This window comes from Capra hircus, chromosome 5 (genome assembly GCF_001704415.2).
Source record: "Capra hircus breed San Clemente chromosome 5, ASM170441v1, whole genome shotgun sequence".
Lineage (NCBI taxonomy): Eukaryota > Metazoa > Chordata > Mammalia > Artiodactyla > Bovidae > Capra > Capra hircus.
In genome coordinates this window covers 106,821,818-106,836,823 of record NC_030812.1, presented here as the reverse complement: position 1 = coordinate 106,836,823, position 15,006 = coordinate 106,821,818, and the positions used below count along the sequence as shown (strand labels likewise).

The following is a 15,006-nucleotide window of genomic DNA, read 5'->3' as shown; positions in this document are numbered from 1 at the left end:
ATAACTGGATGTAAGCAACTGGTCTGCCTAAGGATGAGTAATTTGGTTAGCCAACCAAAACCACTAGCCCTGATAATCTATACAAGCTCAGAAGGAAGTTCTGGGGAGGTAAATATGGATTTCTATCAGAAACGCAAACATGGCCTATTACACAAATAGAAATTACTAGCTGAGAATTCTTATGGCAAACACTGCCCAGAGCTCTAACAAGTGACTGAAAACTACTGCAATGGTAACATTAACAAATTCAAGTCGCACTTACTCTTCTACCAATAGAGAAGACCAAACTGTGAACTGCAAGGAAAAAGAATTCAGGCTTGTGGTGGATCACTTTAATACCTCGGATATAAAGTGCTTATTTTTTATTTATTGTTCTATAACAAGTTACCACAACACTTGGCAGCTTATAGTAATGGAGAACAAATTGTTTGTCTACACAGTTTCTGTGGGTCAAGAGCAGTTTACCCTAACAGCTCTGGCTCCAGGTTCTCTGATGGGGGACAGCTGAGATGTCAGCCAGGGTTCAGCCCTCTGCTTCCCCATACACGGGGGCAAGCTGGTGATGACCACGGGCAAAAGGCCTCTGAGGCTCCTCTCCCCATGGCGCCTGGCAGTCCTCAGTGCAGGTGACCCAGGAGGGCAGGGTGTCCATGTCTCTTGTTCCAGCTTCAGAAGTTACACGTTGTCATTTCTGACACTTTCTACTATGCACGAGGGCTGACCCTGACACAAGGCTACACAAGGGCCTGAGAACCAAAAGGTGAGGATGCTCTGGGGCCATCTTGGAAGACAGTTTTCATGGTGCCCAAGGATATGGCTCCAGCATAAGAAAAGTGGATTACTAATGAAGCAATCAAGAATGAAGACAGAGATTATCCAAAGCGCTTCTGAGAGAAACCTAACAGTTTGGACAGCAGAGCCCTTACTGAAAAGATAGCTTTGGTTAGATTATTTTAGCGTGGAAACCAAACAACAATAAATTAAAATGAAACCCAAACATACCGAAAATGTGAAAGGCAGATATTCAGAAGACTTCACAAAACTGAGTTATATATCAGCGTATCATTGGATATGAGATTAGCAAAATATGCATTCTGTCAAGATTTAGAAGAACACCTGCAATTGGCTTGAGTTCTAATGACAGCTGTTGTGGTTATGGTAAAAAAATAAAGAGTAATCCAACTTAAGTCAATGACAATTCAGTTCTAGGAATACACAACAATATGCCAATCAAAGTTCAACTGAAAAAAACTACTGGGTCAATACCTAGATAGATACACAATAGATTATTAATAAGTTGTTGCTGCTCAGTCACTCAGTCGTGTCCGACCCTTTGCCACCCTATGGACTGCAGCATGCTGGGCTCCTCTTTCCTCCACATTTCAGTGAAGTTCCTTCCTTTGGGGAATGGACCCATTTTTTTTAAAAGAAAATACAAGAATGAAATATTCAGAGTCTTGTTGACTCCCCCTAGGTATTGCCCTCTGTAATCTCCTGATCCCACATGAATTTTCAGCATAAAGTCTATCTACTCTTTAGGCAGACAGGAGGAAAAGTCACAAAATTCAGCCAAAAACGAATCTAATTTGAAACCACAAAGAGAGGGCCGATTTGTCCTGTTTGGAGTCAATCTACTTTTTAGCATTCGCTATCTGGAAGAAAAATGTGAATCTGGCAGCCTGGGGTCAGGGAAGCTAAGCAGAGAAAGAGACTTTCATTCACTGGCTCTCAAACTGACTTTTCACATAAACTTAAGATGTGTCCTGTGCACAACAGACAACTCAGGGAAGAGCCAGGTGGAGACAGTAAAGGAACACGCTTCACCATTTTAAGTAACTGCTTTCACTTCAAATGAAAGCAGTACCTGTAGAATTTTATGTCAGCTGCCATAGATCACGTGTATGCTCATCAATATTAACACAGGCCAGGTCTCTTATCTCTGGATTAGGCACTGCAGCCTGCTGTTATGCCAGCTCTACTTACTAGTGGGGCTCCAGTGTGACCCCTTCACTCATAGAGGAAAGGGTTGGAGGAGGAGGTTTCTGTGACTAGTTGGGTGGGGTGGGGGGGCAGTGGTGGGAGATGGAAGAGGGAGAAAGGAGAAGAGACGCTACCGAAGAATTTCTCCGACCCTTTAACAGCAAGCCTCCTACACTCACACAAGATTAGGCACAAGCTGTGGCAGCTGTAACTCTGCTCAGGCAATTCCACAAGAAGACAGGGCGGACCCGCTGGCAAATCCCATAATCCCACCCCCCTGCTTCCCTCCTCTGAACTTTGCTTCTTGACATCAGCTCTGTCAACATCAGCTTTGTGCCAGCTGCGAGACTACTCCCCACTGCCTGGCCTTCAGATCAAACGTTCAGAAAGAAAAGCAAAGGAAAAGGGGGGAAGAAAAGGAACAGCGGCAATTAAAAATTAATTTTTTGTTCCCTGCAAACATCTCCCTCAAAATGAAAAGAAAAGACTCAGTAATACAGTAACATAAAAAGAGATCACTTGATACGGATGGATCTCATTAAACTTTTCTCAGCAGCAGAAGGAAGGGCAGTGCAGGTAAGAGCACCACGCACTCATCGCCCTGTCCCTGGTCCTGCCGGTGGAGGTCACTCACTCGGGTGAATGTTGAGAGCCGCTTCCTCTGGGGTAAATGGCACTCACCGGAGAGTTTTAACTTGCGCTGAGAGATACTAATGGTAACCACTATCCATCATCCTTAACGTGAAAAGACGGCAATTCTTTATCGTCCTCTACCCCACTGCTTACCCTTCTTTCCTCCTTCTCAACCCCCAAGCACAAATACACGAGGAAGATTTCATTAAAATCATTCAACGTGTCAGAATTCAATGGCCAATTTCTCAGATGTTTAGTGAGGTGGGGGGTGGGGTGGTAAAAAAATTGAAGCCAGATGCACTGATGAAGTCAATTTTAAGAAAGGAACACTAGCCTAACACAGGGACAGAATTTGGTTTCACACTGACTACTTTTTGTTTTAAGGAAATGCCTTGGATTAAAACGAAAGATATGTTCTTCTCTGCTCTCTTTAAAGTCACTCAAATATCTCCCACAGTTCAATTTGTTAAAAAGCAAAGTCAAAACAAAAGCAGGTGCATTTCATTAAAGAAATGGAAACATACACATGAAAAGCAATGCTTTATATATAATGTGTTTAGAACATCTAGGACAAACAGCCCACATAGATGGCCAGGTTCTCATCTTGAAAATTCTGGTAGCTGATTATCAGAAGCTTGGGCAAGGACATGTGGTTTACTTAATCGTAGGACATCTCCTCTGATAATAATGCTTATAAAAAGAACAAGCACACCTTTTCCAAGTCTTCACCAAAAACCCCAAAGATAACCTTTTACTTAACGTAATAAACAACCGATGTTGTTCCTAAGAGGGTGTCTCTCGTCTCTGAGGTCTTGGCAAAGGGGCTGCATAGACACCTGCTTCTGCTCTCTGTTAAGGGCTCTTCACCTTCCAAATTCAGAGGAGGAGCTTCCACGATAACACAAAGGAAGGGATTAAACCATTTGTTTCACTGAAGGAGACCCCAGTACTTTTAAGAATTTTCCTGCCAAATGTAACGTTAACCACTCATCGTTTTATGGGGCACATTCCTGAAATAAGCTCAAATGATGTGACTAAAAGTTCCCATAGAATAGGGCTAAACTTAACTAAAGGAAACAGCTTAGCAGGCCACACAATTGTACTATCAGTAAACATTCTCTCAGTAAATTCCACTGGCTATCCAATGGCTGAATCTGTCCAGGGGGAAACGTATCTATTGAGGACATTTCAGACATGGTAGAATTTCTTTAAATAATTTTAAGACTTGTTTTGCTTTTTTCTTAAATGGTAAGAAGGGGCACAGTTTGAGCTAAAAGCTTTAACGTGTTACACATGTGCCAACAGTGTGAGTAGGTGCTTTACCTGCATGAAAACATAATTTTCGGATTAATTTCAGCAGCTATCCACACGCTTGTAAAAACAGATACTGATCTGTAGTATGTACACTTTTCCTGTGTAATCCCTAATTCCATTTAAATGTATTAAGAACTCCATAAAAACCCACCTATGCTCACATTCTAGACAGAAGCAGCCCTAAGAAAAAAATTAACCACAATGGAAGAAATGATGCAGAATTAAGTCTTTAAATAGGTTGAGAAAATCTGTTAAGAAGTCAAAATTTATTTTTACAAAAACAAGAACAGTAACATCTGGCATGTGACACATCACGTACTCTTTCTAGAAAGGTATCAATCTTAATTTTTTAAGCGGTTTTCTTAAGTAATTATCCCCATGGCCAGTGTAAAAACCAAGGATAAGTAGTCTTTATTTAAAAGAAAAAAAAAAGTCTCTTACCAAAATGGAGGAAAAAAAATTTTGTAGGTAGAGCAAATAAAATGTAATTTTGAAGAAAACACAAATGTTTCACTGATTCTGCACCTAAGAGGCGAATATGCCTAAATACATGGAAAACTGCTTTTTCCTATCTCTATCTCTACTTTCTCCGAACTCTGTCCTCAATATTCACTGGTCTCAGGAGAGCTGGTTTGTGGAAGCCGCCATGTCTTTTCAGCAGGCCCATCAGTCTGCCTGACAGTGCCCTTTCTCAAGGTTAAATCCAGATACCTACCTTTGTTATAAATAAAAACAGAGCACGAAACACTACTGATGTGAGCCCCCTGCTCCCAGTTCAGTCTGCCCTGCCGTATTAGAATGTGGCTAAAACCTTAGTTCTGTCAAAAGACAAAATAAATGTCACTGCTGAAAGAATAAAAATACATAAGGTGACCAACCACTCTGAACCAAGGGAGGACGGTGTTTCCTTCATTAAAATGTGAGAGGCTTGTAATAGTAACCTGTGAAAATTTTGAAGAATATTAGGATGCTAAATTTAAGATCATTATACATGATTTTTAAAATCTGTAACTAAATTTTTAATATTTATAACAATTATAGCTGTAATTAATGAACAGCTTGGGGTTTCCCTAGTGGCTCAGATGGTAAAGCATCTGCCTGCAATGCAGGAAACCTGGGTTCAATTCTTGGGTCGAGAAGATCCCTTGGAGAAGGAAATAGAAACCCGCTCTAGTATTCTTGCCTGGGAAATCCTATGCTTGCGAAGAGTCGGACACGACTGAGCCACTAACATTTTCACTTTTTTAATGTATGCAAAACATTAAGGCTAAAAAGAAATTTTAAAAAATAGCCCTGAACCTAAGGCAGATACAAACTAGACAAAAAGGGGGAAGGAAGGGAGGATTAAATCACAAACGAGGGAGGTGGGAGGGAGGGTCAGGACGGGGAACACATGTACACCCATGGCTGATTCATGTGAATGTATGGCAAAAACCACCACAATATTGTAATTAGCCTCCAATTAAAATAAAAAGAAAAAAAAATAAATCACAAAGGAAGATTTCTGAAACAGGGTACTGAAATATATAAAGCAGTAAAATATAATTAAACACACAGGCTGTGGAACAACAAGGAAGACAGTAACCAGAACAGGGCAGAGCTCACCAACGAAAGTTCATTTTAAGCCGGAACCTTTAGGTGGTAAAACTAGAAATTCACAGAAAGACTGCCTAAGTGAAAGAGTGTACATCAGAAAGCCAATAAACTATATTTAAGAAGACCTACACCACCAGGTTGTATAGTATAGGGTAGCTATGCTAGTGAGTATCTCACCTAAAAATGAGCTAGAAAATACTTAAAAGACTGAAGCTCCCAAGGCCAGGCTAAGACGCTTGTGAATGAACAGTTCCTGACATCTACTGATGCAACTGAAATCAGTGAGCAGTTTTCTACAGAGAACAATGTGCAAAGTACCAAGACAGGGTTCCCAAAATCAAATATGGAAAAGAGACAGCACACACACTAACAGCTTGTAATAAATACAAGGTAAGAAAATGAGCTCTGAAATTAAAGCAGAAACAAACTGTAATGGAACTGCAACCCAGAGTGTGATTAATTCCCACTGCGAGGAGTTAGGCAGGCTTCACCAGGCAGGGGACATTTGATCTGAACCTTAAAAGATGGGTAGGCTTTCAATACAAAGCTTTTCTAATCCCAAAATGACTATCGGTCAAATCAGCTAAGACCTGCTTCCCTATGCTATTTATCTGGGAGGTTTCCATTGCTGGGGTTTATGTAATTCCAGCTCTTCACATGGCAATTACTCATGAATTGCACTACGTCACATCTTTTCACACATCCAGCACACAAAAAAGTGCCTTTAATAAGCATATCTAATATTCACAGAGAGTAAAATAATTCTTATTTCTCTCTCTCCTCACAGCACTCAGAGAAATGACAATTCCATAATGGGTCTCAATAAACATTTACTGAGGACGACGACAGCTGTTGTCGTTTAGCCACCAAGTTGTGTCCAACTCTTGTGACCCCATGGACCACAGCCCGCCAGGCTCCTCTCTCTGTCCATGGGATTTTCCAGGCAAGAATACTGGAGTGGGTTTCCATTTTCCAATTTAGCCAGTTACAGGGAAACATGGCTTATAGAAATGAATGAAACAACTTAGAACTGACTTTAATACAGAGCTAAATTCCTGAGCAGGGGAAAGTATGGCGAAACTCACTGCAGAATGTCAACAGAAGAGGAGCAATGATGGAAAAACACAACGGTGGGAAAGGCTCCATCTCCAGTCTGTGCTCACTGTTTCATCATCCATGCCTGGCATTTGTGAGTATCGGCTGGAAGCGTAGAATGGTTTAAATGTTAGTATGCATGGGTTGTGGCAGAGATCCCTTAAAGACCCATTGTGTAACCATGTCTTACAACAGTCACATATATTCAATACATCTAAGCAGATACTCCAAAGATCTTGAAAGGTGCAGTGAATCTAGTTGAGTGTCCAACAGAAAAACTGATCAAGGAAAGTGTCTGGATGGATGCGGGACCATCTATAGCACCCAAGGTCAAGAGGTCAGAATGGAAGGCACCCCTTTACCGAGCCCGGAGGGATTGCTCAGTACCCTCTCTTGACCATCCTGGATACAGCAGACCAGAGCGTGCATGGATGCTGACTTCCTTCTCAGTCTCCCAGAAGCATCCCCAGTCTTCCCCTGACCTCAGGGGTGCTGTACCTCCTTTTCCTCTCCTGCCTCGTCTGGCCTCCTCATTTTCGTTTGCTTCGAGCGCCTCTCCTAATTACTCTAGCTCTAAACAGTGAAGATGCCAAGGGTTCAGCTCTAACTCCAAATTCTTCTGTTAGTATTTTATTTCTAGATGGTGTCTGATTGTTACAGATCAAAATACGATTTCTGAGCTCAAGTCTCCAAAATTACCACCACCAGGCTTCTCTACACTTCAAATCTGCACACCCCACTGCTGGCTCAAACCTCCAGTAGGAAAGCTCTCAGACAGCTTCACTTGTTGGAAATGGACATGTTCCCTTTCCCTGGAGAACCTGGTGGTCTCAGCCTTGGGGTTAACCCATCACTCACTGAGCGCTGGCGCACACACACAGTTCCCCATGCCAGGAGCCTACAAGCCATTCCCATTCCTGCCTCTCCCTCAGTGCCCACATTCCAATCTGTATGACAGTCTTGCCTTCTAACCTAAAGGTAACTCATCTCAAATTTGCTCTCCTTTCTTCTCTTCATTACCAGAAAGCTCTCTCAACTCCCACCTTCATCTTACTATGGGGCCTCCTACTGTTATCTGAGCTCCTTCAGAGGCAAGACCTTGATCATCTTACATCATCACTATTTACTCAAAGCACATGTGCAACATGTATTTATTCACATATACTTTCTTTTTTATTTTTTTTAATTTTTTCTTTTTTATTTTTTTTATTTTTTTTGTAATAACTTTTTTTATTTTATTTTTGTTTGTTTCTTTTTTTTTAATTTTATTTTTTATTTTTTAAATTTTAAAATCTTTAATTCTTACTAAAAATATTTTATTTGACTGCACTGGGTCTTAGTTGCAGCCTGGGTTATCTAGTTCCCTGACCAGGGATCGAACCCAGAATCCCTGCTTTGGGAGCATGAAGCTGTACCCACTGGAGCACCAGGGAAGTCTTGGCATATACTTTCTTCAAAACCAGACTTATTCTAATATGCATCCAAATACTGTAAAAAACAGCACTGTCAAAATGCAAAGCAGATCCTGTTCAACTTTACTTACATGAGCAAGTACTCATGGATATTTATCTCATAGGATGGATTAAATTAAAAAACTACCATTGCTTGCTCTTGACTCAGCTTATTTCAGCACAGGACATGTTTCTCCAGGTTGGCTGCAAGGTCTTCCCACATCCCCCACCTTCCTTCAGCTGAGCACGTTCCCATGCTCTGGAACCACAAGGTTGTCAAGGCTCACGTGTCTTTCCCTGCCCCAGCCCTGCAATCGACTGCTTCTGTAAGATGCCTCAGTTCATTTTACTGGAGGAAGGTGCGCAGAAACCAAAATCTGGGTGTTAGGTGTACTTACTGCTTCTAAAATAGAGACAGGAAATACATGCATTTATAATAACTCTGTGCAGACACACACAGCATCTCTGTACTTCTTTGTACATAAATTTAACACCATGAGTTCTTACAAGTACTCCTGATTCCAGCCCTTTACGTCTTCCCACTTTACTCACTTGCAGCTTTCTTCTTGAATAATGAAAAAACCCAGCCTTTATTGTCTACAATGTATTTCTTTATCACAACATTTATGTTCTACTAATCATATTCAAAAGCAGAGACATTACTTTGCCAACAAAGGTCCGTCTAGTCAAGGCTATGGTTTTTTCAGTAATCATGTATGGATGTGAGAGTTGGACTGTGAAGAAAGCTGAGTGCTGAAGAATTGATGCTTTTGAACTGTGGTGTTGGAGAAGACTCTTGAAAGTCCCCTGGACTGCAAGGACATCCAACCAGTCCATTCTAAAGGAGATCAGTCCTGGGTGTTCTTTGGACGGACTGATGCTAAAGCTGAAACTCTAGTACTTTGGCCACCTCATGCAAAGAGTTGACTCATTGGAAAAGACTCTGATGCTGGGAGGGATTGGGGACAGGAGGAGAAGGGGACGACAGAGGATGAGATGGCTGGATGGCATCACGGACTCGATGCATGTGAGTTTGAGTGAATTCTTGGAGTTGGTGATGGACAGGGAGACCTGGCATGTTGCGATTCATGGGGTTGCAAAGAGTCAGACACAACTGAGCGACTGAACTGAACTGAATTGAATACTCTTTTGTCTTTAGCTTCACAGTATTCAGGAAAATGGCTCCCAAAGCTCCTTAGGTTCTATGGTTTTTCCAGTGGTCATGTATGGATGTGAGAGTTGGACTGTGAAGAAAGCTGAGCGCCGAAGAATTGATGCTTTTGAACTGTGGTGTTGGAGAAGACTCTTGAGAGTCCCCTGGACTGCAAGGAGATCCAACCAGTCCATTCTAAAGGAGATCAGTCCTGGGTGTTCTTTGGACAGACTGATGCTAAAGCTGAAACTCTAGTACTTTGGCCACCTCATGCGAAGAGTTGACTCATTGGAAAAGACTCTGATGCTGGGAGGGATTGGGGGCAGGAGGAGAAGGGGACGACAGAGGATGAGATGGCTGGATGGCATCACCAACTCGATGGACATGAGTCTGAGTGAACTCCGGGAGTTGGTGATGGACAGGGAGGCCTGGCGTGACACGACTAAGTGACTGAACTGAACTGAACTGATTCAGGAAAACGGCTCCCAAAGCTCCTTACGTTTGTTCCTGCCTTCCCCACTCCTGGGAGGTTGGTTATGTTGCTCACTTATAAAACTGGTCCATCGGGTAGTGTTTGTCCTCCCCAGTGGGGTTCCCCCAACCCCACATCTCGACTGGTTTCGTTTCTCTAGTTTTTAAGAGGATGGGAAACAATTTCGGCTATTAAGAGTCAGAGCTACACAGAGATACGTGAAGAGTCACTTTCTCCTTCAACTGACCGCCCATCCCTTTTTCCTCCTTTCCTACTAATCCTCTAACCACTCCCTAAGGCAACGGCTCCCTTTAGTTTCTAGTTTACTGTTCCTGTTTCCTTTTGCAAAACCAACCTATACTTTCAAAAATATATACACAGATTGTAAAGAACGGCAAAGAACAATCAAAGTCAATGATGAAGGAAGGGAATAAATGATGATTGGGAAGGAATATACATATGATTTCTGGGATGTCAGTCGTGTTCCGATTCCTCGAGACAGTTATTTTATATGTATTACTCACACTGTGCATGTGTGTGCTTTACATACTTTTAAAAATGTGTATTATTCTTCAGAATAAAGAAAGTTAAATGGAAAAGTAATAGCACCGCTTTGTGGCAAAATGTAGCCAGAAAGAGTAAGGACACCAATGAACTTAACACCATAATTGACAGTCACTGAATAACGAAAGGCAAAAACCAACCTTCTAGTTTAAACTAGTTTTTCTCTTCGCAAACAACAACAACAAAAATACTATGAGTTTATTAACATGATTAGCAGAATTAATCTCTAGAAGCCAAGGTGGCATCTGATAAAATTTAATCATTAATCATCAAAGTTCAAAATATTAGTCATTAGTATAAAGCATGTCTTTTAACATGAGGAAGAATATTTTGTAATACTAGAATTATTATGAAATCTACACTGGAAACACTAAATAATTCCTTCCCTTCACCTCACCTATCTCATGAAAATATCAGTAGATGGACCTGTATGTATATTCAGAAACTTAAAAACAAATTTAGGTAACGAGAACTTTGTACAACACAAACCTTCCATCAACTGTTTTCCTACCCCCTGGTCCCCCTCAAAGGTTCTACCCTCAGCCACTTCTCCAAGAATCCCCAGGGTCCCTCAGTGGGGACTTCTATTTAGAGGTGACCTTAGGGTGCAAGTGATACTCACCACTACTGGGGTGTTACCTGCAATGACACGATTAAGAAACAAGCAGCAGAGCTTGTTAGCAGAAGAGCTGAGATCAGAACCGAAGGACCCCACTTCAGCGCTCTTGTCACATGTCTGAATGAACTGCATCCACGTGCTTCAAATGATGGCCATCAGCTATCATTTTTCATAACTTTAACATCTGCCACTTACTGAGAACCTTGGAAAGTCCTCATCCACTATAAATTAGTTTTATCTGTATGTAATACATAAACAGATAATCTGACTTATCTTGCCCAGTCATATAAAGAGGAAATAAGAGATGACATTCGAGGGCACTTTTGGTGTTATCGTACCACTTGACAGATGATGAAAAGGGCACATTTTGGTTTACAAAAATAGGATGGTAGCAGAGAACATCAGGTAGGGGTGTGGAGGGGACAATGAGACATGAAACAGGTAAGGGAGGGGCTGTGATCCTAGTCCAGAAATGAGGTTAAACTGAAGCCCAGAAACAGCCTAATTATTATGCAATTTCATAAAACATTAAGATATCAACTCAAACTTAGGAGCAGTGAAATAATCTTCTATAAATACTCTAGTGAAATTGTTAGCAATGAAGAAAAACATAAGACCCTCACCACACAAAATAACCTAAAATTATTTAAATTAAAAGGTTATTAAAATTAAAGGTTTAAGTTAAAAGACCGAAACAACTTAAAAATATTCATAGGTAAATATTTATCTGTTCTCAAAACAGGGATAAACTAAGTAAAAAACCCACAGGGAAAAAGCCGTCATGAAAGAGAGAGAGATTTTACCTATATTAGTTAAACAAATGAAAATGTAAGACATGAAAAAATACTCAGCCCTCACTGGTAAGTCAGATAAGTATAAATTAAAACAAAAATTAAATATTTTCCACCCATCAGGTTGGCACTAAAAAATAAGAGGAAAAAATTTATAGTATCAACTGTTACTGGCAAGAGTGAGGGAAAACTGGTAGTGGCTTTTTTCAAAAGTTGGTACATCTGAGGAAATTCATACTGTTTCTATAAGGAGTATGTTATCAAAGCTATATTTAAGAAGAATGAAAAAAGGAATTAAAAAGTCAGATTTTCATGTCAGAAGTGAATTTGTTATAAAGCCTAAAAATGTCTTCTACATAACAGATAACTCCTCTAAATCCAGTAAAGATTTTGTGACTACGAAGTGTGGCATAAATATTCTATTATACCAGTTAGAGAAACACAAGCTGGCAGTGGCTAGTGGTCTTGGCAGGAGCTTTAGAGACCTCCACTGTCCACGGCATGGTCTAAAACTTAAACCTTCATTAAGACAGGCTAGCGATCCCAGAAGTCTCAGTTCAAATGCTAGCTGAGCAGGAAGTGGCTGTGTGCATGTGGGTAAGTAATTTGATTTCTCTGAGACAGTTTCCTCATCTATAAAATATGTAAAACCCATCTGCCCCTCGGATCAGTGAAGGTTAGAAACAGGGGCTTGCCAGTAACACTGCCCTGGTGCCCGCCTTGGGCACCCAGCTGGCACTGGTATGGTCACTGCTACTCTCAGCACTGAGCCTGGTTTAAGTATCTTTTGAATAATCAGGTCTAAACAGCAGTGAAATAGAAGAGTATGTTTTAATACATTCTGCATGACTGTGAAACACAGTCTCTGAACTGATTTTTTTAAAGTAAGGGAAAAAAGGGGAGGTGGGGGAAGGAAAGGAAGATGAAAAAAAGAAGGCAACCCGACACACACCAGATGAATGACGTGCTTTACTGAAGGAAAAGGCCATGCGATGCTGACCACCTGAAGACCCCGCTTAGCCCATGGACACTGAACTCACCAAGCAGGCAGATTCCCTCCAGGAGACAGATTTTTTCCCTTGCTCAGGTTTCCTCAATAAAGCTGTGGAATAAAACTGGCCTTTTCTATTGAAAGCCACTCCTTTATTGCTTAACAGCTAGACTGAGAGGAAGGTAGCAGGCAGGGTTAGAAGGAAAAAGAGCAGAGGGTGAAGATGCAGAGAGCCGCATGCCCGTGGGGAGGGCCCTGCAGGGCCTGGTTCCCCACCACCACCAGCACCCCCGCCCAGGCCTTTGCCCACCTGCAGCTGCTGGGAGCTGTCGCTGAGGGTGTCCTCCCGCCGCCGGGCCTCCTCCAGCATCTGGGCGCTCTTCTTCTTCTCCACCTGCTCCTTGTGCTTCAGGCTGGCCACTTTCTTATTCTGGTCCTTCACCTGCCTGTGGATAAGGGGAGAAAACTCAAGCTCTTCGTATACATGCACAGGAAAGAAGGTGTATATTCATTGACACCACGATGCAAGGAACAGCTCAGAAGCAGCAAGAGTTCCTGCTGTGAAATCCTCCCAACCTGGCCAAACTCTCCATGCCAAAAGCAGCTAGGTGTTAACCGTGGTACTCCGGGAGCACATGTGCAAGCGAGTACTTTGTGGAGCACGATGAAACATAAAACGGAAAGAGGCCTGGGACAGAGTGAGATGGCAGAAGAAGGAAACCAATTCAGAGATTTTTGTTGGCATATGAAAACAGGCTCTTGACATCAATGCTATGAAACTGCAGAATGGCTGATGAAGAAAGGTCTGTAACACAACTCTAATTTTACCGTTATTAAATATTTTCAACTTTCAAAAGCTATATGTAACCTTGTTGTTTAGTCACTCAGTTGTGTCTGACTCTTTGCAACCCCATGGACTGCAGCACGCAGTCTTCCCTATCTGTTGCTGTCTCCTGGAGTTTGCTCAAACTCATGTTCATTGAGTCGGAGATGCCATGCAACCATCTTATGTAACATATACGTATATAAAATTATGGCATAAAGATCTAAGGCCATAGCTTAAGCAACAGGTCATTCCATCTACTTCTGAAGCCCCCTATTGGACTCCACTGCCTCCGCACTAGATAAGACCAGAGCAAACTCCAGGTCACAGGTAGAGAAGATCAATCTCACTGAAGAGTGGAATCATGACTAATGATCAAGAAATACACGTAAGGTGCAGCCCAAGAGCACCTGGGCTCTGCAATGCAAGAGGACCTACATCTACCTGAGCTCTGACACTCTGCTAAGCCCATCACATTTTCCTTACTCATTAAGGAGACGAGTATTTGGCTGAACTCCACTCTCACGTATCAAACACTAGGAATATCAATCCATGAATAAAAACAGTTTCTGCTCTCAAATATCTCCCAGGCATCCGAGCAAATACAGGATATGCTAAGTGCTAGGAAAGGGCCCCGGGAAGGGGGCAGGGGTGGCAGCGGTGATCAGCAAAAGCTTCCTGGAAAATGACCTGCCTCTGAACTTCCTGAGGGATTGGTCCAGGCAACTAGGCAGAGAGAAGAGCGGGGATAAAGCCCTGAAAAAAAGGAGAGTGTGTCCCTTCGGGGGAAGCCACACTCAGTGTGACTGCAGCATAAAGTCGGACCAGCAGAACAAAGAAAAAGGAAGCCGAAAGTAAACAAAGGCCATATAACTGTATCCTGCTGAGCAAAGAAGCTGAGGTTCATCCTAAGTGGGAAGGGAACTTAAGGAAGGGAAACAATACAATCAGATTTCCAAACTTCTGGAAACAAATCGAAGAGGGATGATGGTAGTGGGGAGGATGCGACAATTAGAAAAATCCACTCAACTGTGCCCAAAAGTTGCATCAATAAACTGAACTAACAATGAGAAAACAAGCCACCGTGGTTTATATCTAATTAACATCCTTTAAAATCAGGTAATGACAGCCTGTGGCACGTTCTCTCACACTCATTGCTTAATCTCCAAACTAGATCACCGCGGTTTGTTAGATAAAGTACAAGACGTTCAGGCAAATTCATATTTCACATAAATGGCAAATAATATTCTAAGTAAGAATATCTCAATATTCATAGGATATATTAATACAAAAAATTTATTCATTCTATCTCTGAAATTCAATTTTAACTGGACATCTCAAAATTTTATTTGCTAAATCCGGCACCCCTACAGGAACTCAAATTGTGACTAAATGAAAATTAGTCTTTCCTCCCTTCTATACTGGATTCACTAGCTTTCTCTCACCTACAGAACACCAGGTAGGTATCTACAACTGCGATCTAGAAAAACAACGTTTACCACTTCTCAATGTGTGATGGTGTGA

The 15,006-nt window shown here is 41.7% G+C and overlaps 1 protein-coding gene across 13 annotated transcripts in view; it reads right to left on the bottom strand.

The window, feature by feature from the left end:
- The window catches only part of ERC1 (ELKS/RAB6-interacting/CAST family member 1), a 271,289-nt gene that overhangs the window by 140,147 nt on the left and 116,136 nt on the right, over positions 1-15,006 (bottom strand). For all 13 annotated transcript variants that reach the window (XM_018048685.1, XM_018048680.1, XM_018048683.1 and 10 more), the window contains one exon: positions 12,970-13,105. In XM_018048685.1, coding sequence (XP_017904174.1) covers positions 12,970-13,105 — 136 coding nt within the window. The remainder of the gene's footprint in view (positions 1-12,969; positions 13,106-15,006) is intronic.